Consider the following 25,000-nt stretch of genomic DNA (forward strand, 5'->3'; position numbering starts at 1 on the left):
TCCGACGTGCCTGGTCAATGGATTGAACCAGGGCATGTGAAGCATCTGGGGTAAACCATGAAAGTGTGTGGGCCGGTGTGGGAAGGAGCTTGGGTTTCCGGTGGGGCAATCATTACATACACTAGAGACTGAGAGTGAACGAATAGGCCTTTGGTGTCCCTTTCCTACGTTACCACCTTCCATAACCATGAGGGGAAGGGGGTTGTTATTCCTGTGTGGCGAGGCGGTGATGGGAACAAATAAAGGCAGAGAGTATGAATTATGTACATGTGTATATTGTATATGTCTGTTTGTGTATATATATATGTGTACATTGAGATGTATAGGTATGTATATTTGGGTTTGTGGACGTGTATGTATATACATGTGTATGTGGGCGGGTTGGGCCATTCTTTCGTCTGTTTCCTTGCGCTACCTCACTAACGCGAGAGACAGCGACAAAGCAAAATAAATAAATAAATGAATATATATATATATATATATATATATATATATATATATATATATATATATATATATATATATATATATATATATATATATATATATATACGAAATGTAGTAGATAAATCTAACAGGAAACTCACATATTCAAATTGGAATAGATTTTCAATGTAATAAGGTCCTAATGATACTGTAAGCCATGATCTAATTGCCTTCATGGTGCTGAATCTCTTTTGCTGATTGACTTTGGTGTGAATGGTTAGAATAGTGTCTTTTAGGTGTCTGATCTTTTTTTTTTTGTTTCTTATGTTAGCTGAGACGGCACTTGCAGCTGAGGCCCTAATCAAGGCCATCCCATTAACGCTATATATAAATGTACCTTAGCCTGATCCATGTACCTGTTTTTATCGACGAATCATTATTGGTGGATGAACAGTTAAGTTGACTGTGGACCGAAAGCTGCTACCAGGATTCGAATTTATATGCTTGACCCTTGGCGGCTCATGAATGGGTCACGGTCAGGAACGCTAGTCGCTACCTCACAGGAATCCATACACTTATAATTTGTTATCAGGTGCTGACTTTACACCTCATTTGCATTCCATCATACGCGCTCGAAAGTTTTTACTCAGTGTATAGCCTCTCAGCCATCTCCTCCGAACCAGAACTTATCAGTGACCTTCACCCATGAAGGACTCTTCATCCACCTCCTACTAAACTCTACACTTATCTCTAAATGTTTAATGCCCTCTCTCTGTTCTCCACCCATAAGCAAAATCTAGATTACCTCCACTCATGTAGCCCAGCTTGTGGAACTTGTTGAAGCGTGAACCAAAGTAGCTGGGAAACTCCGGGTCGTATCGCGATAGCATGTAGCGCATGTTTTCCATGATGGTATACCTGGTGTGAGATAAAAGAAAAAATAAAGGATCGTGAGGTGAAAATTACGCAGACCATCTGGTCGTTATAAGTAGATATTAGGTTTTGTGAGTAGCATCTCGTCATGACTCTTGACATGTCTATGGAAGATGAAGAATTCCTAGAAGATAAGAGCTTGGAGAGCACAGTAAGTTATGCTCGACAAGTAAGAATGTGCATCTCTCAAGTTTATGAACCTCAAATGTTGATAAGTATAGTTTGAAGAGAAGCATACAAGCTAGAACAAGCACATTGAAAGATTTAAAATATTGTACATACATGGGACAGAATAGAAGAAAGGTTGGAGTACTGTAGTGTATGTGTACAAAGGACAGGAAACTTCGAGGGTGGACTAGACACAAGACGCAGACCACAAGCCAATGTGAGAGGGTCCGGAGGAATTACCAAGCGAGGTCAGTGCTAATTGTCATATACACAGATGCTCAAGGATTGGTGGGAAGCGAAAAGAAACGATAGTTTACGGACTGGATGGATGATACTAAGCCAGGCATCATGATACAGTCGAACGTAACGTAACATCCACCGACTTGCCAGTGACTCTGTCCCCTCGCATGCATGGGGTTAGTTGTGATCTTCCGTCACGGAAGAGCCGCGTTGAACTCAATTTTTTCTCCTTTGGTGAGACTTTTCGGCAACCGATTCATTTCTACCATATGATTCCAACTCCATTCTATGTAAACTTCGTTGCTCTTTCACATAAAACAAGGAAATACATTCAGCATCCTAAGAGACCATGACAGACTTAACAAAAACAGGTCTCTGAAGTTAGAGCAGGGAATCTCTGCTCTACATAACCATGCCGGGGACATTAGGGGAAGATCCAGCAACATATAGTACAGAATGGCTCTAATGGAAGTTACTACAGTTCGATGACTATCCATTATGTGTCTTGAAGAAGTAAAAGCAGGTCGACTTAAAACCCTGAAATGATGTAGCCAGCACTGTTGGAATGGCAGAAATATGAAAGCAATGAATGGTACACTCTCCAAAATTTCAGTGATACGTTGTAGAGTGTAAGAACCATCATTAGCAAGAATAGGGGCCTTCCCGTGTCATCCCTCATATCTTACCATCATGCTAAATCCACAGTCAAGAACGAGAGTAACTGTAATACTTAATATATTTAGTCAGTCTACTTAGAAAACAAGACATCTTATAACCTATTTCATCTTTCACTAATATATCCATGTCATTAACCAGGACAATTTTGGTGCTCTTACGTGTCGTCGTCGGCCTTGTAGAACCAGTCATAATCATTAAGGTGGTGATCATACGCGTACTTGAAGGCTGCCTTTGTCTTTCCCCAGAGCACGTTGCGACCTTCACCGAGACCCAGGTCGACAGCTCCCAGAGTCGAGTCTGCGGAAGACTCCTCTAAGATTCTAAGCAAATAACGCAGGTGCCATTTTTGTGTACTGCGTTATATATATATATATATATATATATATATATATATATATATATATATATATATGTGTGTGTGTGTGTGTGTGTGAGTGTGTGTACATGTAGGAAGAGAGGAAAGTGATTGGTTCTCAGTGAATGTAGGTTTGCTGCAGGGGTGTGTGATGTCTCCATGGTTGTTTAATTTGTTTATGGATGGGGTTGTTAGGGAGGTGAATGCAAGAGTTTTGGAAAGAGGGGCAAGTATGCAGTCTGTTGTAGATGAGAGAGCTTGGAAAGTGAGTCAGTTGTTGTTCGCTGATGACACAGCGCTGGTGGCTGATTCATGTGAGAAACTGCAGAAGCTGGTGTATGAGTTTGGTAAAGTGTGTCAAAGAAGAAAGTTAAGAGTAAATGTGAATAAGAGCAAGGTTATTAGGTATAGTAGGGTTGAGGGTCAAGTCAATTGGGAGGTAAGTTTGAATGGAGAAAAACTGGAGGAAGTAAAGTGTTTTAGATATCTGGGAGTGGATCTGGCAGCGGATGGAACCATGGAAGCGGAAGTGAATCATAGGGTGGGGGAGGGGGCGAAAATTCTGGGAGCCTTGAAGAATGTTTGGAAGTCGAGAACATTATCTCGGGAAGCAAAAATGGGTATGTTTGAAGGAATAGTGGTTCCAACAATGTTGTATGGTTGCGAGGCGTGGGCTATAGACAGAGTTGTGCGCAGGATAGTGGATGTGCTGGAAGTGAGATGTCTGAGGACCATATGTGGTGTGATGTGGTTTGATCGAGTAAGTAATGTAAGGGTAAGAGAGATGTGTGGAAATAAAGAGTGTGGTTGAGAGAGCAGAAGAGGGTGTTTTGAAATGGTTTGGTCACATGGAGAGAATGAGTGAAGAAAGATTGACCAAGAGGATATATGTGTCAGAGGTGGAGAGAACGAGAAGTGTGAGACCAAATTGGAGGTGGAAAGATGGAGTGAAAAAGATTTTGAGTCTTCGGGGCCTGAACATGCAGGAGGGTGAAAGGCGTACAAGGAATAGAATAGATTGGAACGATGTGGTATACCGGGGTCGACGTGCTGTCAATAGATTGAACCAGGGCATGTGAAGCATCTGGGGTAAACCATGGAAAGTTCTGTAGGGCTCAGTCTCTAGCTGTCATGTAATAATGCCCGAAACCACAGCTCCCTTTCCACATCCACGCCCCACAAAACTTTCCATGGTTTACCCCAGACGCTTCACATGCCCTGATTCAATCCATTGACAGCACGTCGACCTCGGTATAGAACATCGATCCAATTCACTCTGTTCCTTGCCCGCCTTTCACCCTCCTGCATGTTCAGGTCCCGATCACTCAAAATCTTTTTCACTCCATCTTTCCACTTCCAATTATGTCTCCCACTTCTCCTCGTTCCCACCACCTCCGACACATATATCCTCTTGGTCAATCTTTCCTCACTCATTCTCTCCATGTGCCCAAACCATTTCAAAACACCCTCTTCTGCTCTCTCAACCACGCTCTTTTTATTTCCACACATCTCTCTTACCCTTACGTTACTTACTCGATCAAACCACCTCACACTACATATTGTCCTCAAACATCTTATTTCCAGCACATCCACCCTCCTGCGCACAACTCTATCCATAGCCCACGCCTCGCAACCATACAACATTACTGGAACCACTATTCCTTCAAACATACCCATTTTTGCTTTCCGAGATAATGTTCTCGACTTTCAAACATTCTTTAAACCTCCCAGGACTTTCGCCCCCTCCCCCACCCTATGATTCACTTCCGCTTCCATGGTTCCATCCGCTGCCAGATCCACTCCGAGATATCTAAAACACTTTACTTCCCCCAGTTGTTCTCCATTCAAACTTACCTCCCAATTGTCTTGACCCTCAACCCTCCTGTACCTAAAATCCTTGCTCTTATTCACATTTACTCTTAACGTTCTTCTTTCACACACTTTACCAAACTCAGTCACCAGCTTCTGCAGTTTCTCACATGAATCAGCCACCAGCGCTGTATCATCAGCGAATAACAACTGACTCACTTCCCAAGCTCTCTCATCCCCAACAGACTGCATACTTGCCCTTATTTCCAAAACTCTTGCATTCACCTCCCTAACAACCCCATCCATAAACATATTAAACAACCATGCAGACATCACACACCCCTGCCGCAAACCTACATTCACTGAGAACGAATCACTTTCCTCTCTTCCTACACGTACACATGCCTTACATCCTCGATAAAAACTTTTCACTGCTTCTAACAACTTGCCTCCCACAGCATATACTCTTAGTACCTTACACAGAGCATCTCTATCAACTCTATCATATGCCTTCTCCAGATCCATAAATGCTACATACAAACTTATACCTCTGTAATTTGAGCACTCACTCTTATCCCCTTTGCTTTTCTAAGTATTTCTCACAATCATTCTTCAAAGCAAACACCTGATCCACACATCCTCTACCACTTCTGAAACCACACTGCTCTTCCCAAATCTGATGCTCTGTACATGTCTTCACTTTCTCAATCAATACCCTCCCATATAATTTACCAGGAATACTCAACAAACTTATACCTCTGTAATTTGAGCACTCACTCTTATCCTCTTTGCCTTTGTACAATGGCCCTATGCAGGCGTTCCGCCAATCCTCAGGCACCTTACCATGAATCATACATACATCAAATAACCTAACCAACCAGTCAACAATACAGTCACCCACTTTTATAATACATTACACTGCAATACCATCCAAACCTGCTGCCTTGCCGGCTTTCATCTTCCGCAAAGCTTTTACTACCTCTTCTCTGTTTACCAAATCATTTTCCCTAACCCTCTCACTTTGCACACCACCTGGACCAAAACACCCTATATCTGCCACTCTATCATCAAACACATTCAACAAACCTTCAAAATACTCACTACATCTCCTTCTCACATCACCACTACTTGTTATCACCTCCCCATTAGCTCCTTCACTGAAGTTCCCATTTGCTCCCTTGTCTTACTCACTTTATTTACCTCCTTCCAGAACATCTTTTTAGTCTCCCTAAGATTTAATGATACTCTCTCACCCCAACTGTCATTTGCCCTCTTTTTCACCTCTTGCACATTTCTCTTGGCCTCCTGCCTCCCAATCATTTGCATTTTTTCCCTGCAAAAATCGTCCAAATGCCTCTCTCTTCTCTTTCACTAATAATCTTACTTCTTACTTCTTCATCCCACCACTCACTACCCTTTCTAATATACATACATACACACACACACACACACGCACACACACACACATATATATATATATATATATATATATATATATATATATATATATATATATGTGTGTGTGTGTGTGTGTGTGTGTGTGTGACTGATATGTTGCCAGGTGATACAAGTATTGACGTAATCAACAAGATATTCCTTCTCTATATTTCAAAGATTTATCCTTAGATACAGGTGAAAGTGCGAGACAGGTATTCATTTCTATATAAATATGTGGATTCGTGATAACTGAATGGTTAACTACATAGCAAGAAGCTATCTTTCCCATGTTTCTGTCAGGAAAACTTATTATTATTCATCTAAAACACAAGAGAATATTTCAAGTCAAGAATGGACACCAACTGACCGTTCTGGGAGCTCATGAAGATGAGCTTATTGCACCGGCTTCCCCAAGTGGCCTTGACGCACTGGGCCTTCTTCAGGTGGGTCTCCGGCCGAGTCATGATCCAGCACAGCACACGAACCTTTTCCGCCAATCGCGCAGCCTCTATGTTCTCTCCTATATCCACCCAGCACCATAGGATTTACATAATGTAGATTGATTTATGCATTAGATAAGTATGTCTTCTCCCTGTATATATATATATATATATATATATATATATATATATATATATATATATGTATATATATATATATATATATATATATATATATATTTTTTTTTTTTTTTTTTTTTTTTCATACTATTCACCATTTCCCGCGATAGCGAGGTAGCGTTAAGAACAGAGGACTGGGCCTTTGAGGGAATACCCTCACCTGGCCCCATTCTCTGTTCCTTCTTTTGAAAAAAAAAAAAAACGAGAGGGGAGGATTTCCAGCCCCCCGCTCCCTTCCCTTTTAGTCGCCTTCTACGACACGCAGGGAATACATGGGAAGTATTCTTTCTCCCCTATCCCCATGGATATATATATATATATATTTTTTTTTTTTTTTTTTTTTTTTTTTTTTTTTTATACTTTGTCGCTGTCTCCCGCATTTGCGAGGTAGCGCAAGGAAACAGACGAAAGAAATGGCCCAACCCCCCCCCCCCATACACATGTACATACACACGTCCACACACGCAAATATACATACCTACACAGCTTTCCATGGTTTACCCCAGATGCTTCACATGCCTTGATTCAATCCACTGACAGCACGTCAACCCCTGTATACCACATCGCTCCAATTCACTCTATTCCTTGCCCTCCTTTCACCCTCCTGCATGTTCAGGCCCCGATCACACAAAATCTTTTTCACTCCATCTTTCCACCTCCAATTTGGTCTCCCTCTTCTCCTCGTTCCCTCCACCTCCGACACGTATATCCTCTTGGTCAATCTTTCCTCACTCATTCTCTCCATGTGCCCAAACCATTTCAAAACACCCTCTTCTGCTCTCTCAACCACGCTCTTTTTATTTCCACACATCTCTCTTACCCTTACGTTACTTACTCGATCAAACCACCTCACACCACACATTGTCCTCAAACATCTCATTTCCAGCACATCCATCCTCCTGCGCACAACTCTATCCATAGCCCACGCCTCGCAACCATACAGCATTGTTGGAACCACTATTCCTTCAAACATACCCATTTTTGCTTTCCGAGATAATGTTCTCGACTTCCACACATTTTTCAAGGCTCCCAAAATTTTCGCCCCCTCCCCCACCCTATGATCCACTTCCGCTTCCATGGTTCCATCCGCTGACAGATCCACTCCCAGATATCTAAAACACTTCACTTCCTCCAGTTTTTCTCCATTCAAACTCACCTCCCAATTGACTTGACCCTCAACCCTACTGTACCTAATAACCTTGCTCTTATTCACATTTACTCTTAACTTTCTTCTTCCACACACTTTACCAAACTCAGTCACCAGCTTCTGCAGTTTCTCACATGAATCAGCCACCAGCGCTGTATCATCAGCGAACAACAACTGACTCACTTCCCAAGCTCTCTCATCCCCAACAGACTTCATACTTGCCCCTCTTTCCAGGACTCTTGCATTTACCTCCCTAACAACCCCATCCATAAACAAATTAAACAACCATGGAGACATCACACACCCCTGCCGCAAACCTACATTCACTGAGAACCAATCACTTTCCTCTCTTCCTACACGTACACATGCCTTACATCCTCGATAAAAACTTTTCACTGCTTCTAACAACTTGCCTCCCACACCATATATTCTTAATACCTTCCACAGAGCATCTCTATCAACTCTATCATATGCCTTCTCCAGATCCATAAATGCTACATACAAATCCATTTGCTTTTCTAAGTATTTCTCACATACATTCTTCAAAGCAAACACCTGATCCACACATCCTCTACCACTTCTGAAACCGCACTGCTCTTCCCCAATCTGATGCTCTGTACATGCCTTCACCCTCTCAATCAATACCCTCCCATATAATTTACCAGGAATACTCAACAAACTTATACCTCTGTAATTTGAGCACTCACTCTTATCCCCTTTGCCTTTGTACAATGGCACTATGCACGCATTCCGCCAATCCTCAGGCACCTCACCATGAGTCATACATACATTAAATAACCTTACCAACCAGTCAACAATACAGTCACCCCCTTTTTTAATAAATTCCACTGCAATACCATCCAATCCTGCTGCCTTGCCGGCTTTCATCTTCCGCAAAGCTTTTACTACCTCTTCTCTGTTTACCAAATCATTTTCCCTAACCCTCTCACTTTGCACACCACCTCGACCAAAACACCCTATATCTGCCACTCTGTCATCAGACACATTCAACAAACCTTCAAAATACTCATTCCATCTCCTTCTCACATCACCACTACTTGTTATCACCTCCCCATTTACGCCCTTCACTGAAGTTCCCATTTGCTCCCTTGTCTTACGCACCCTATTTACCTCCTTCCAGAACATCTTTTTATTCTCCCTAAAATTTACTGATAGTCTCTCACCCCAACTCTCATTTGCCCTTTTTTTCACCTCTTGCACCTTTCTCTTGACCTCCTGTCTCTTTCTTTTATACTTCTCCCACTCAATTGCATTTTTTCCCTGCAAAAATCGTCCAAATGCCTCTCTCTTCTCTTTCACTAATACTCTTACTTCTTCATCCCACCACTCACTACCCTTTCTAAACAGCCCACCTCCCACTCTTCTCATGCCACAAGCATCTTTTGCGCAATCCATCACTGATTCCCTAAATACATCCCATTCCTCCCCCACTCCCCTTACTTCCATTGTTCTCACCTTTTTCCATTCTGTACACAGTCTCTCCTGGTACTTCCCCACACAGGTCTCCTTCCCAAGCTCACTTACTCTCACCACCTTCTTCACCCCAACATTCACTCCTCTTTTCTGAAAACCCATACTAATCTTCACCTTAGCCTCCACAAGATAATGATCAGACATCCCTCCAGTTGCACCTCTCAGCACATTAACATCCAAAAGTCTCTCTTTCGCACGCCTGTCAATTAACACGTAATCCAATAACGCTCTCTGGCCATCTCTCCTACTTACATAAGTATACTTATGTATATCTCGCTTTTTAAACCAGGTATTCCCAATCATCAGTCCTTTTTCAGCACATAAATCTACAAGCTCTTCACCATTTCCATTTACAACACTGAACACCCCATGCATACCAATTATTCCCTCAACTGCCACATTACTCACCTTTGCATTCAAATCACCCATCACTATAACCCGGTCTCGTGCATCAAAACCGCTAACACACTCATTCAGCTGCTCCCAAAACACTTGCCTCTCATGATCTTTCTTCTCATGCCCAGGTGCATATGCACCAATAAACACCCACCTCTCTCCATATATATATATATATATATATATATATATATATATATATATATATATATATATATATATATATATATATATATATTGGAAAGGATCACAATTTTGCGCGTGATCAAGATATTCCTATGAGTCCACGGGGAAAATGAAACACGAAAAGTTCCCAAGTGCACTTTCGTGCAATAATCACATCATCAGGGGAGACACAAGAGAGAAATATAACAGTCAGTTGATATACATCGAAGAGACGAAGCTAGGACGCCAAATGGATATATGTATCCTCTTTGTCAATCTTTCCTAACTCATTCTCTCCATGTAACCAAACCATTTCAATACACACTCTTTTGCTCTCTCAACCACACTCTTTTTTTTTTACCACACATCTATCCTACCCTTTCATTACTTACTCGATCAAACCACCTCACACCACATATTGTCCTCAAACATCTCATTTCCAGCATATCCACCCCCTTCCGCACAACTCTATCTACAGCACACGCCTCGCAACCATATAACATTGTTGGAGCCACTATTCCTTCAGACATACCCATTTTTGCTTTCCAAGATAACGTTCTCGACTTCCACACATTCTTCAACGCTCCCAGAACTTTCGCCCCCTCCCCCACCATATGATTCACTTCCGCTTCCATGGTTCCATCCGCTGCCAAATCCACTCCCAGATACCCAAAACACTTCACTTCCTCCAGTTTTTCTCCATTCAAACTTACCTCCCAATTGACTTGTCCCTAAACCCTACTGTACCTAATAACCTTGCTCTTATTCATATTTACTCTCAACTTTCTTCTTTCACACACTTTACCAAACTCAGTCACAAGCTTCTGCAGTTTCTCACCCGAATCAGCCATCAGCGCTGTATTATCAGCGAACAACAACTGACTCACATACAAGCTCTCTCATCCACAACAGACTGCATATTTGCTCCTCTTTCCATAACTCTTGCATTCACCTCCCTAACAACCCCATCCATAAACAATTTAAACAACCACGGAGACATCACACACCCCTGCCGCAAATCAACATTTACTGACGACCAATCACTTTCCTCTCTTCCTACACGTATGCATTCCTTACAATCTCGATAGAAACTTTTCACTGCTTCTAACAACTTGCTTCCCACACCATATATTCTTAATACCTTCCACAGAGCATCTCTATCAACTCTATCATATGCCTTCTCCAGATCCATAAATGCTACATAAAATTCCATTTGCTTTTCCAAGTATTTCTCACATACATTCTTCAAAGCAAACATGTAATCCACACATCCTCTACTACTTCTCAAGCCACACTGCTCTTCCCCAATCTGATGCTCCGTACATGCCTTCACCCTCTCAATCAATACCCTCCCATATAATTTACTAGGAATACTCAACAAACTTATACCTCTGTAATTTGAGCACTCACATTTATCCCCTTTGCCTTTGTACAATGGCACTATGCAAGTATTCCGCCAATCCTCAGGCACACACATACACACATTAAATATCCTTACCAACCAGTCAACAATACAGTCACCCCCCTTTTTGATGAATTCAACTTCAATACCATCGAAACCCGCTGCCTTGCCGGCTTTCATCTACCGCAAAGCTTTTACTACCTTTTTTCTGTTTACCAAATCATTCTCCCTAACCCTCTCACTTTGCACACCACCTCGACCAAAACACCCTAAATCTGCCGCTCTATCATCAAACACATTAAACAAACCTTCAAAATACTCACTCCATCTTCTCACAACACCACTACTTGTTATCACCTCCCTATTAGCCCCCTTCACTGATGTTCCCACTTGTTCCCTTGTCTTACGCACTTTATTTACCTCCTTCCAGAACATCTTTTTATTCTCCCTAAAATTTAATGATACTCTCTCACCCAACTCTCATTTGCCCTCTTTTTCACCTCTTGCACCTTTCTCCTTGGCCTCCTGCCTCTTTCTTTTATACATCTCCAAGTCATTTGCATTATTTCCCTGCAAAAATCATCCAAATGCCTCTCTCTTCTCTTTCACTAACAATCTTACTTCTTCATCCCACCACTCACTACCCTTTCTAATCTGCCCAGCTCCCACGCTTCTCATGCCACAACCTTCTTTTTTGCAAGCCATCACTGCTTCCCTAAATACATTCCATTCCTCCCCCACTCCCCTTACGTCCTTTGTTCTCACCTTTTTCCATTCTGTACTCAGTCTCTCCTGGTACTTCCTCACACAAGTCTCCTTCCCAAGCTCACTTACTCTCACTACTCTCTTCACCCCAATATTCTCTCTTCTTTTCTGAAAACCTCTACAAATCTTCACCTTCGCTTCCACAAGATAATGTTCAGACATCCCTCCAGTTTCACCTCTCAGCACATTAACATCCAAAAGTCTCTCTTTCGCACGTCTATCAATTAACACATAATCCAATAACGCTCTCTGGTCATCTCTCCTACTTACATACGTATACTTATGTATATCTCTCTTTTTAAACCAGGTGTTCCCAATCACCAGTCTTTTTTCAGCACATTAATCTAAAAGCTCTTCACCATTTCCATTTACAACACTGAACACCCCATGTGCACCAATTATTCCTTCAACTGCCACTTTACTCACCTTTGCATTCAAATTACCCATCACTATAACCCGGTCTATGCATCAAAACCACTAACACACTCATTCAACTGCTCCCAAAACACTTGCCTTTAATGATATCTCTTGTCATGCTCAGGTGCATATGCTCCAATAATCACCCATCTCTCTCCATCCACTTTCAGTTTTACCCATATCAATTTAGAGTTTTCTATCTTACACTCTATCACATACTCCGACCACTCCTGTTTCAGGAGTAGTGCTACTCCTTCCCTTGCTATTGTCTTCTCACTAACCCCTGACTTTACTTCCAAAACATTACCGAACCACTCTTCCCCTTTACCCTTGCGCTTCATTTGACTCAGAGCCAAAACATCCAGGATCCTTTCGTCAAACATACTACGTATCTCTCCTTTTTTTTCATCTTGGTTACATCCACACACGTTTAGACACCCCAAGAAAGGCCACATTCGTTCACACTCTGTTTTTAGCTGTCATGTATATATATATATATATATATATATATATATATATATATATATATATATATATATATATATATATATATATATATATATAATTTTTTTTGTACTATTCGCTATTTCCCGCGTTAGCGAGGTAGCGTTAAGAACAGAGGGCTGAGCCTTTGAGGGAATATCCTCACTAGGCCCCCTTCTATGTTCCTTTTTTTGGAAAATTAAAAAGGAGAGGGGAGGTTTTCCAGCCCCACCCCCGCTCCCTTCCCTTTTAGTCGCCTTCTACGACACGCAGGGAATACGTGAGAAGTATTCTTTCTCCCCTATCCCCAGGGATAAGTATATATATATATATATATATATATATATATATATATATATATATATATATATATATATATATATATATATATATATATATATATATATATATATATATTATCCCTGGGGATAATACTTCCCACGTATTCCCTGCGTGTCGTAGAAGGCGACTAAAAGGGGAGGGAGCGGGGGGGCTGGAAATCCTCCCCTCTCGTTTTTTTTTTTTTTTTTTTTTCTCCAAAAGAAGGAACAGAGGGGGCCAGGTGAGGATATTCCAAAAAAGGCCCAGTCCTCTGTTCTTAACGCTACCTCGCTAATGCGGGATATATATATAGATATATATATATATATATATATATATATATATATATATATATATATATATATATATATATATATATATATATATATATATATATATATATATATATATATATATATATATATATATATATATATTCTTTTTTTTTTTTTTTTTTTTTTTTTTTTATACTTTGTCGCTGTCTCCCGCGTTTGCGAGGTAGCGCAAGGAAACAGACGAAAGAAATGGCCCAACCAACCCCCCCCCCCCCCATACACATGTACATACACACGTCCACACACGCAAATATACATACCTACACAGCTTTCCATGGTTTACCCCAGACGCTTCACATGCCTTGATTCAATCCACTGACAGCACGTCAACCCCTGTATACCACATGACTCCAATTCACTCTATTCCTTACCCTCCTTTCACCCTCCTGCATGTCCAGGCCCCGATCACACAAAATCTTTTTCACTCCATCTTTCCACCTCCAATTTGGTCTCCCTCTTCTCCTCGTTCCCTCCACCTCCGACACATATATCCTCTTGGTCAATCTCTCCTCACTCATTCTCTCCATGTGCCCAAACCATTTCAAAACACCCTCTTCTGCTCTCTCAACCACGCTCTTTTTATTTCCACACATCTCTCTTACCCTTACGTTACTTACTCGATCAAACCACCTCACACCACACATTGTCCTCAAACATCTCATTTCCAGCACATCCATCCTCCTGCGCACATCTCTATCCATAGCCCACGCCTCGCAACCATACAACATTGTTGGAACCACTATTCCCTCAAACATACCCATTTTCGCTTTCCGAGATAATGTTCTCGACTTCCACACATTTTTCAAGGCTCCCAAAATTTTCGCCCCCTCCCCCACCCTATGATCCACTTCCGCTTCCATGGTTCCATCCGCTGACAGATCCACTCCCAGATATCTAAAACACTTCACTTCCTCCAGTTTTTCTCCATTCAAACTCACCTCCCAATTGACTTGACCCTCACCCCTACTGTACCTAATAACCTTGCTCTTATTCACATTTACTCTCAACTTTCTTCTTCCACACACTTTACCAAACTCAGTCACCAGCTTCTGCAGTTTCTCACATGAATCAGCCACCAGCGCTGTATCATCAGCGAACAACAACTGACTCACTTCCCAAGCTCTCTCATCCTCAACAGACTTCATACTTGCCCCTCTTTCCAGGACTCTTGCATTTACCTCCCTTACAACCCCATCCATAAACAAATTAAACAACCATGGAGACATCACACACCCCTGCCGCAAACCTACATTCACTGAGAACCAATCACTTTCCTCTCTTCCTACACGTACACATGCCTTACATCCTCGATAAAAACTTTTCACTGCTTCTAACAACTTGCCTCCCACACCATATATTCTTAATACCTTCCACAGAGCATATATATATATATATATATATATATATAAGAAGAGTGAATGTTGGGGTGAAGAGGGTGGTGAGAGTAAGTGAGCTTGAGAAGGAGACCTGTGTGAGGAAGTACCAGGAGAGACTGAGTACAGAATGGAAAAAGGTGAGAACAATGGAAGCAAGGGGAGTGGGGGAGGAATGGGATGTATTTAGGGAATCAGTGATGGATTGCGCAAAAGATGCTTGTGGCATGAGAAGAGTGGGAGGTGGGTTGATTAGAAAGGGTAGTGAGTGGTGGGATGAAGAAGTAAGAGTATTAGTGAAAGAGAAGAGAGAGGCATTTGGAAGATTTTTGCAGGGAAAAAATGCAATTGAGTGGGAGAGGTATAAAAGAAAGAGACAGGAGGTCAAGAGAAAGGTGCAAGAGGTGAAAAAAAGGGCAAATGAGAGTTGGGGTGAGAGAGTATCATTAAATTTTAGGGAGAATAAAAAGATGTTCTGGAAGGAGGTAAATAAAGTGCTTAAGACAAGGGAGCAAATGGGAACTTCAGTGAAGGGCGCAAATGGGGAGTTGATAACAAGTAGTGGTGATGTGAGAGGGAGATGGAGTGAGTATTTTGAAGGTTTGTTGAATGTGTTTGATGATAGAGTGGCAGATATAGGGTGTTTTGGTCCAGGTGGTGTGCAAAGTGAGAGGGTTAGGGAAAATGATTTGATAAACAGAGAAGAGGTAGTGAAAGCTTTGCGGAAGATGAAAGCCGGCAAGGCAGCAGGTTTGGATGGTATTGCAGTGGAATTTATAAAAAAAGGGGGTGACTGTATTGTTGACTGGTTGGTAAGGTTATTTAATGTATGTATGACTCATGGTGAGGTGCCTGAGGATTGGCGGAATGCGTGCATAGTGCCATTGTACAAAGGCAAAGGGGATAAGAGTGAGTGCTCAAATTACAGAGATATAAGTTTGTTGAGTATTCCTGGTAAACTATATGGGAGGGTATTGATTGAGAGGGTAAAGGCATGTACAGAGCATCAGATTGGGGAAGAGCAGTGTGGTTTCAGAAGTGGTAGAGGATGTGTGGATCAGGTGTTTGCTTTGAAGAATATATGTGAGAAATACTTAGAAAAGCAAATGGATTTGTATGTAGCATTTATGGATCTGGAGAAGGCATATGATAGAGTTGATAGAGATGCTCTGTGGAAGGTATTAAGAATATATGGTGTGGGAGGCAAGTTGTTAGAAGCAGTGAAAAGTTTTTATCGAGGATGTAAGGCATGTGTACGTGTAGGAAGAGAGGAAAGTGATTGGTTCTCAGTGAATGTAGGTTTGCGGCAGGGGTGTGTGATGTCTCCATGGTGGTTTAATTTGTTTATGGATGGGGTTGTTAGGGAGGTAAATGCAAGAGTTTTGGAAAGAGGGGCAAGTATGAAGTCTGTTGTGGATGAGAGAGCTTGGGAAGTGAGTCATTTGTTGTTCGCTGATGATACAGCGCTGGTGGCTGATTCATGTGAGAAACTGCAGAAGCTGGTGACTGAGTTTGGTAAAGTGTGTGGAAGAAGAAAGTTAAGAGTAAATGTGAAGAAGAGCAAGGTTATTAGGTACAGTAGGGTTGAGGGTCAAGTCAATTGGGAGGTGAGTTTGAATGGAGAAAAACTGGAGGAAGTGAAGTGTTTTAGATATCTGGGAGTGGATCTGGCAGCGGATGGAACCATGGAAGCGGAAGTGGATCATAGGGTGGGGGAGGGGGAGAAAATTCTGGGAGCCTTGAAGAATGTGTGGAAGTCGAGAACATTATCTCGGAAAGCAAAAATGGGTATGTTTGAAGGAATAGTGGTTCCAACAATGTTGTATGGTTGCGAGGCGTGGGCCATGGATAGAGTTGTGCGCAGGAGGATGGATGTTCTGGAAATGAGATGTTTGAGGACAATGTGTGGTGTGAGGTGGTTTGATCGAGTGAGTAACGTAAGGGTAAGAGAGATGTGTGGAAATAAAAAGAGCGTGGTTGAGAGAGCAGAAGAGGGTGTTTTGAAGTGGTTTGGGCACATGGAGAGAATGAGTGAGGAAAGATTGACCAAAAGGATATATGTGTCGGAGGTGGAGGGAACGAGGAGAAGAGGGAGACCAAATTGGAGGTGGAAAGATGGAGTGAAAAAGATTTTGTGTGATCGGGGCCTGAACATGCAGGAGGGTGAAAGGAGGGCAAGGAATAGAGTGAATTGGAGCGATGTGGTATACCGGGGTTGACGTGCTGTCAGTGGATTGAATCAAGGCATGTGAAGCGTCTGGGGTAAACCATGGAAAGCTGTGTAGGTATGTATATTTGCGTGTGTGGACGTATGTATATACATGTGTATGGGGGGGGGGTTGGGCCATTTCTTTCTTTCGTCTGTTTCCTTGCGCTACCTCGCAAACGCGGGAGACAGCGACAAAGTATAAAAAAAAAAAAAAGAATATATATATACTTGAATCTCTTCCCCTCAATGTATACGATCAAAGATATCTTTTCTTGTGAGTGTGCATATCTAGTATCTTTATATCTACCTATCCTTCTATCTATATATCTCTCTGTAAATCTATCTAATGACAGAGATGATACAAGGATTAAAAGATATAGGCGGGCAGACTCTAAGAGCTGTTGTAATGTAGGTCTGTACAATGTCTATTTCTCTGCTTCATGGTCGACATCAAGGGGTTGGACGTTTAAGTACTTCAGCAGACGTATCTCATCAACTGCCGAGCGCTAGTCCTAATCTGAGGGATGAGTGTAGTGCAACAGTGAGCTCAGATTTGTCACTCCATTGTTGTAGTTGCCCACATGTTTAGGCAGTTCAGCATTCATTCTGATACGGCGGGTCTGCTTTCAATGGTTAAGTCAGGAGTCGGTGATTGTGGCCGACGATAATGGAGTTGTTAAGGTAGAGGATTAGTCAGTGAATATGGCAACACAAGGTGTTACGAGTTCTAGCATAGAGAGTTTAAGGGCATAGCAGGTTTCTTGAACGAGGAAGATATCGTTAATCAGTGTGGAAAAAAAAGCTGATGGATTTAGCAGGTACTGCTGGTGAGTGTAGCAGATAATGTTGATAAAAGTAATTAGGCAGTATTGGTGAGAGTAGCAGCTAATGTTGGTGGTTCTGGTAGCTAGTGGTGTTGGTGAGTGCGGGAGCTAGTGTTGGTGAGTGCGGTAGTTAGTGTTGTTGAGTGTGGCAGCTAGTATTGGTGAGTGTGGCAGCTAAGTGCGGCAGCTAGTATTGGTGATGGCGGCAGCTGGTGTTGGTGAGTGCGTCAGCTAGTATTGGTGAGTGCGACAGTTAGTGTTGGTGAGGACGGCAGCTAGTGTTAGTGAATGTGGCAGCTAGCGTTGGTGAGTGTGGCAGCTAGTGTTGGTGAGGGTGGCAGCTAGTGTTGGTGAGTGTGGCAGCTAGTGTTGGTGAGGGTGGTAGCTAGTGTAGGTGCGTGCGGCAGCTAGTGTTGGTGAGTGCGGTAGCTAGTATTGGTGAGTGCGGCAGCTAGTGTTGGTGAGTGCGGCAGCTAGTATTGGTGAGGGTGGCAGCTAGTGTTGGTGAGTGTAGCTGGGGAATATAGCAGCTAGTGTTGGTGAGTGCGGCAGCTAGTGTTGGTGAGTGCGGCAACTAGTGTTGGTGAGTGCGGCAGCTAGTGTTGGTAAGTGCGGCAGCTAGTATTGGTGAGGGTGGCAGCTAGTGTTGGTGAGTGCGGCAGCTAGTATTGGTGAGGGTGGCAGCTAGTGTTGGTGAGGGTGGCAACTAGTGTAGTTGAGTGCGGCAGCTAGTGTTGGTGAGTGCGGCAGCTAGTGTTGGTGAGTGCGGCAGCTAGTGTTGGTGAGTGCGGCAGCTAGTATTGGTGAGTGCGGCAGCTAGTGTTGGTGAGTGCGGCAGCTAGTGTTGATGAGTGCGGCAGCTAGTATTGGTGAGTGCGGCAGCTAGTGTTGGTGAGTGCGGCAGCTAGTGTTGGTGAGTGCGGCAGCTAGTGTTGGTGAGTGCGGCAGCTAGTGTTGGTGAGTGCGGCAACTAGTGTTGGTGAGTGCGGCAGCTAGTGTTGGTGAGTGCGGCAGCTAGTGTTGGTGAGTGCGGCAGCAAAGTATTGGTGAGTGCGGCAATGTTGGTGAGTGCAGCAGCTAGTGTTGGTAAGTGCGGCACCTAGTGTTGGTGAGGATGGTAGATAGTGCTGGTGAGTGCGGCAGCTAGTGTAGTTGAGAGCGGCAGCTAGTGTTGGTGAGTGCGGCAGCTAGTGTTCGTGAGTGCGGCAGCTAGTGTTGGTGAGGATGGTAGATAGTGCTGGTGAGTGCGGCAGCTAGTATTGGTGAGGGCGGCAGCTAGTGTTGGTGAGGATGGTAGATAGTGCTGGTGAGTGCGGCAGCTAGTATTGGTGAGGGTGGCAGCTAGTATTGGTGAGGGTGGCAGCTAGTGTTGGTGAGTGCGGCAGCTAGTGTTGATGAGTGCGGCAGCTAGTGTTGGTGAGTGCGGCAGCTAGTGTTGGTGAGGGTGGCAACTAGTGTAGTTGAGTGCGGCAGCTAGTGTTGGTGAGTGCGGCAGCTAGTGTTGGTGAGTGCGGCAGCTAGTGTTGGTGAGTGCGGCAGCTAGTGTTGATGAGTGCGGCAGCTAGTGTTGGTGAGTGCGGCAGCTAGTGTTGGTGAGTGCGGCAGCTAGTGTTGGTGAGGATGGTAGATAGTGCTGGTGAGTGCGGCAGCTAGTGTTGGTGAGGGTGGCAGCTAGTGTTGGTGAGTGCGGCAGCTAGTGTTGGTGAGGATGGTAGATAGTGCTGGTGAGTGCGGCAGCTAGTGTTGGTGAGTGCGGCAGCTAGTGTTGGTGAGGGTGGCAGCTAGTGTTGGTGAGTGCGGCAGCTAGTGTTGGTGAGTGCGGCAGCTAGTGTTGGTGAGGATGGTAGATAGTGTTGGTGAGTGCGGCAGCTAGTATTGGTGAGGGTGGCAGCTAGTATTGGTGAGTGTGGCAGCTAGTGTTTGTGAGTGCGGCAGCTAGTGTTGGTGAGGGTGGCAACTAGTGTAGTTGAGTGCGGCAGCTAGTGTTGGTGAGTGCGGCAGCTAGTGTTGGTGAGTGCGGCAGCTAGTGTTGGTGAGTGCGGCAGCTAGTGTTGGTGAGTGCGGCAGCTAGTGTTGGTGAGTGCGGCAGCTAGTGTTGGTGAGTGCAGCAGCTATTCTGATGCGTGAGCTCTGGTTTTGGTCTTACCTTTGTGGTGCAGCTCGTCAGGGTTATGGTTGGTCAGAGGTTCGTCAGGAATTTCCTCTCCCTTCAGATCCTCATGTGACATTGGATGCCTTGTGTGGAGAGGATAAACGCCATTATATCAACTCCCAACACTACAGCAGAAGTAGGATCAAAAGAATATCAGGACGATAATGAGAAACAAACAAAGATAGATTGGTAAAGACATTACGGGATTGCTGGACGTGAGGGAATGAATATGACCATATCAATAAAATGAGAATCAGCAGAGAAAGAAGATAATAATCAGTATAAAAACAAGATGTTGCGGTAATGTAGATGCGATGAACATCATGATATATGAGAGATAACGGGGTAATGAGGGAGAAGGGTACACCGATCATGAAGGCCATGAAGGTGAAGGATATGAAAAATATACAACAAAATGAATCGAGAACACAATTACAGTAATTATTTTTTCTTTTTTTGTGAAGGCGAAGGAAGATCATAATACTGGTAATACAAAGATAACTGAAAATAAGAGTCATAGAAAGGTGAGAAAACACAGAGACCGTGTAGAAACACTAGAAGAGAAAATAAGAACATCAAAAAATGAGAAAAGAGACCGAAAAAACATGAGAAAGAGGAGGAAAAGTTTATATAATGACAACGGATGGAGTGGATGGGACTGCAGTTGAGTTTCTCAAGAAAGTGGGTGACAATGTTATTCCCTTTTTTGACCAGTATAAATATGGCTCAGGATGAGGTTGTTGTGGCCTGGCGAAATGCTTATGTAGTGTCACTCTATAGAGGCAAGTTGGACAAAAGTGTGTTCGAACTACAGAGATATAAGTTTATTGAATATACCAGGTACGTTTTATGGGAGATTGGTAATTGAGAGGGGGAAGGCATGCACAGAGTTTCTACATTGGTGAGAAAGAATTTGGCATAAGGTTTGGTAACGGATTTATGAATTAGGTGTTTGCTGTAAAGAGTTTCGTGTGAGAAATACAAAGAGAAACAGAGGGATTGGTCTTAAGCGTTTATGTTGGAGAGAACATATGTTAGGAGTGTGAGAAATGTCTTGTGGAAAGTTTTGCAAATGTATGTTGTGGGAAGAAGCTACTTGATTTTTATCAAGGACGTAAGGCGATTTTGCTAGGAAGAGAGGAAAGTGAATGATTTCAAGTGAAGGTGGGCCTGCGGAAAAGGTGCGTAATGTCACCATGGCAGTTTAATCTGTTTCTGGATTAGGCACTGAGGGAGAGGTCTTGCCAGCGAATATAGGGAACATGTCATCAGTTATAATGTCATTATTTCAAGACCTATGAGGGTAGGCTCATTACTTCTATCTGAGAAAGAAAGACGTATGGCTGGTGATACCTGATATATGTTTCCCGCACTGAGGTTAACAGAAGCATGGAAAATATGGAGCCCATCATCATGGAAATCATCATCAACAGGATCGTCTTCATGTTCAAGCCTGTGGGGGACATAATTATTAGGAAACTTCTCAAATTCATAATGAAACACGAAAGGGCATTTAAGCAACTCTGGTGATGCAAATTAGCAATAGTTTATTGCTGTTCAGACCACGTGTGTGTGCGCGCGTGTATGTGTGTGTGTGTGTGTGTGTGTGTGTGTGTGTGTGTGTGTGTGTGTGTGTGTGATTATATGTGTGTTAGGGAGAGAGAATTCTATACTCGTATTGTCCCGCCTTTGAACATGTATATATGTTTCTTGTCTTTACTTCTATATGTGTACACACACACACACACACACACACACACACACACACACACACACACACACACACACACACACACAGACACACACAGACACAGACACACAGACACACACAGACACACACACACACACACACACACACACACCAGCCTGAACCAGGTACTGATTGATCTACCAGTCACGGAAGGAGGATGAACACCTGGTTTGAGAGGGGGGCCGATTGCGGTGCTCAGGATCCGAACCCATGTCTGACAGAACCGGGGCAAGCCCGTGATGAGTTAACCACTACACTTCAGGTACCCGCATGTGTGTGTGTGTGTGTGTGTGTGTGTGTGTGTGTTTCTCTCACTCTCTCTCTCTCTCTCTCTCTCTCTCTCTCTCTCTCTCTCTCTCTCTCTCTCTCTCTCTCTCTCTCTCTTTGTGTGTGAGTGTGTGTGTTTGTGTGTGTGTGTGTATGTGTGTCCTAGATTTATCGTGTAATTCCTTAGGGCCAATTTCTATGAAAGAATCCTGGTGCTACCTTTCTTAAGGCTCCTGCAGTTCAAAGCTGCGCTACTTCCAGTGGCAGGAAATGTAGGCTCCTTTCGAGTGTGCTGGTCTTTGACGAGACTGTTCTACCAGTAAATCTTCACTCGCGATGTAACCTCAAGCTGGCGGAGTCTGGTTGCACCTGTGTCTTATATGCTTGCAAAGTGCGAGGGTTAGGGAAAATGATTTGGTAAACAGAGAAGAGGTAGTAAAAGCTTTGCGGAAGATGAAAGCCGGCAAGGCAGCAGGTTTGGATGGTATTGCAGTGGACTTTATTAAAAAAGGGGGTGACTGTATTGTTGACTGGTTGGTAAGGTTATTTAATGTATGTATGACTCATGGTGAGGTGCCTGAGGATTGGCGGAATGCGTGCATAGTGCCATTGTACAAAGGCAAAGGGGATAAGAGTGAGTGCTCAAATTGCAGAGGTATAAGTTTGTTGAGTATTCCTGGCAAATTATATGGGAGGGTATTGATTGAGAGGGTGAAGGCATGTACAGAGCATCAGATTGGGGAAGAGCAGTGTGGTTTCAGAAGTGGTAGAGGATGTGTGGATCAGGTGTTTGCATTGAAGAATGTATGTGAGAAATACTTAGAAAAGCAAATGGATTTGTATGTAGCATTTATGGATCTGGAGAAGGCATATGATAGAGTTCATAGAGATGCTCTGTGGAAGGTATTAAGAATATATGGTGTGGGAGGCAGGTTGTTAGAAGCAGTGAAAAGTTTTTATCGAGGATGTAAGGCATGTGTACGTGTAGGAAGAGAGGAAAGTGATTGGTTCTCAGTGAATGTAGGTTTGCGGCAGGGGTGTGTGATGTCTCCATGGTTGTTTAATTTGTTTATGGATGGGGTTGTTAGGGAGGTGAATGCAAGAGTTTTGGAAAGAGGGGCAAGTATGAAGTCTGTTGGGGATGATAGAGCTTGGGAAGTGAGTCAGTTGTTGTTCGCTGATGATACAGCGCTGGTGGCTGATTCATGTGAGAAACTGCAGAAGCTGGTGACTGAGTTTGGTAAAGTGATGAAAGAAGAAAGTTAAGAGTAAATGTGAATAAGAGCAAGGTTATTAGGTACAGTAGGGTTGAAGGTTAAGTCAATTGGGAGGTGGGTTTGAATGGAGAAAAACTGGAGGAAGTGAAGTGTTTTAGATATCTGGGAGTGGATCTGGCAGCGGATGGAAACATGGAAGCGGAAGTGGATCATAGGGTGGGGGAGGGGGCGAAAATTCTGGGAGCCTAGAAGAATGTGTGGAAGTCGAGAACATTACCTCGGAAAGCAAAAATGGGTATGTTTGAAGGAATAGTGGTTCCAACAATGTTGTATGGTTGCGAGGCGTGGGCTATGGATAGAGTTGTGCGCAGGAGGATGGATGTGCTGGAAATGAGATGTTTGAGGACAATGTGCGGTGTGAGGTGGTTTGATCGAGTAAGTAACGTAAGGGTAAGAGAGATGTGTGGAAATAAAAAGAGCGTGGTTGAGAGAGCAGAAGAGGGTGTTTTGAAATGGTTTGGTCACATGGAGAGAATGAGTGAGGAAAGATTGACCAAGAGGATATATGTGTCGGAGGTGGAGGGAACGAGGAGAAGAGGGAGACCAAATTGGAGGTGGAAAGATGGAGTGAAAAAGATTTTGTGTAATCGGGGCCTGAACATGCAGGAGGGTGAAAGGAGGGCAAGGAATAGAGTGAATTGGAGCGATGTGGTATACCGGGGTTGACGTGCTGTCAGTGGATTGAGTCAAGGCATGTGAAGCGTCTGGGGTAAACCATGGAAAGCTGTGTAGGTATGTATATTTGCGTGTGTGGACGTATGTATATACATGTGTATGGGGGGGGGGGGGCCATTTCTTTCGTCTGTTTCCTTGCGCTACCTCGCAAACGCGGGAGACAGCGACAAAGCAAAAAAAAAAAAAAAAAAATATGAAAATCAGTATATGATCAGTACCTACCTACCTCTGGACATTAATCATTAGGGCACACTTGTGAGGTGTGTGTGTGTGTGTGTGTGTGTGTGTGTGTGTGTGTGTGTGTGTGTGTGTGTGTGTGTGTGTGTGTGTGTGTGTGTGTGTTTATTTATTTAGTGTGTGTACTTGCGTATGAATGTGTGATTGTATCTCAGTTCTTCTTCCTCTGGGTTCATGACTTTGGATAAACCTCAATACACTTTGAACTTTGCACAGAACTCTGCTGAGACACACTCACTGAGACTGCACGTAGCAGGAGGCGTGAGACGGTGCTTATCAGCCATACAAAGAGAACTGTTCTCCCGATACCTTATCATTGCTAATCAAAAGGCGTTAACGAGTACCAGATAACCAGGTATGTATAACGCTCTCCATTTGCTGTCACACACACACACACACACACACACACACAGCCCTCGATGACAGTCGATGATTCAGTACCTATTATAATGATGTGTGTGTGTGTGTGTAATGATGTGTGTGTGTGTGTGTGAGTAAAGAAACGATACATATATACAAAACTTATAATCATACAAATGATCACACACAAAAAATTAGTTTTATGGTTATTCACAAATGTGTTCGCCATGTGTTTGCCATGACTGCTTGCTGTACGTTATACAAAGGTACACTGTTCATATACGA

At 43.2% G+C, this 25,000-nt stretch overlaps 1 protein-coding gene across 1 annotated transcript in view; it reads right to left on the reverse strand.

The window, feature by feature from the left end:
• Positions 1-922: 922 nt before the first annotated feature.
• Positions 923-25,000, reverse strand: part of LOC139753879 (glycoprotein-N-acetylgalactosamine 3-beta-galactosyltransferase 1-like) — a 41,121-nt gene continuing 17,043 nt past the window's right edge. The window contains exons 2-7 of the mRNA XM_071670835.1: positions 21,503-21,602; positions 20,144-20,232; positions 6,414-6,566; positions 2,604-2,742; positions 1,232-1,344; positions 923-978 (exon numbers count right to left, since the gene is read on the reverse strand). Coding sequence (XP_071526936.1) covers positions 923-978; positions 1,232-1,344; positions 2,604-2,742; positions 6,414-6,566; positions 20,144-20,232; positions 21,503-21,602 — 650 coding nt within the window. The remainder of the gene's footprint in view (positions 979-1,231; positions 1,345-2,603; positions 2,743-6,413; positions 6,567-20,143; positions 20,233-21,502; positions 21,603-25,000) is intronic.

Source organism: Panulirus ornatus, chromosome 15 (assembly GCF_036320965.1).
Source record: "Panulirus ornatus isolate Po-2019 chromosome 15, ASM3632096v1, whole genome shotgun sequence".
Classification (NCBI taxonomy): domain Eukaryota; kingdom Metazoa; phylum Arthropoda; class Malacostraca; order Decapoda; family Palinuridae; genus Panulirus; species Panulirus ornatus.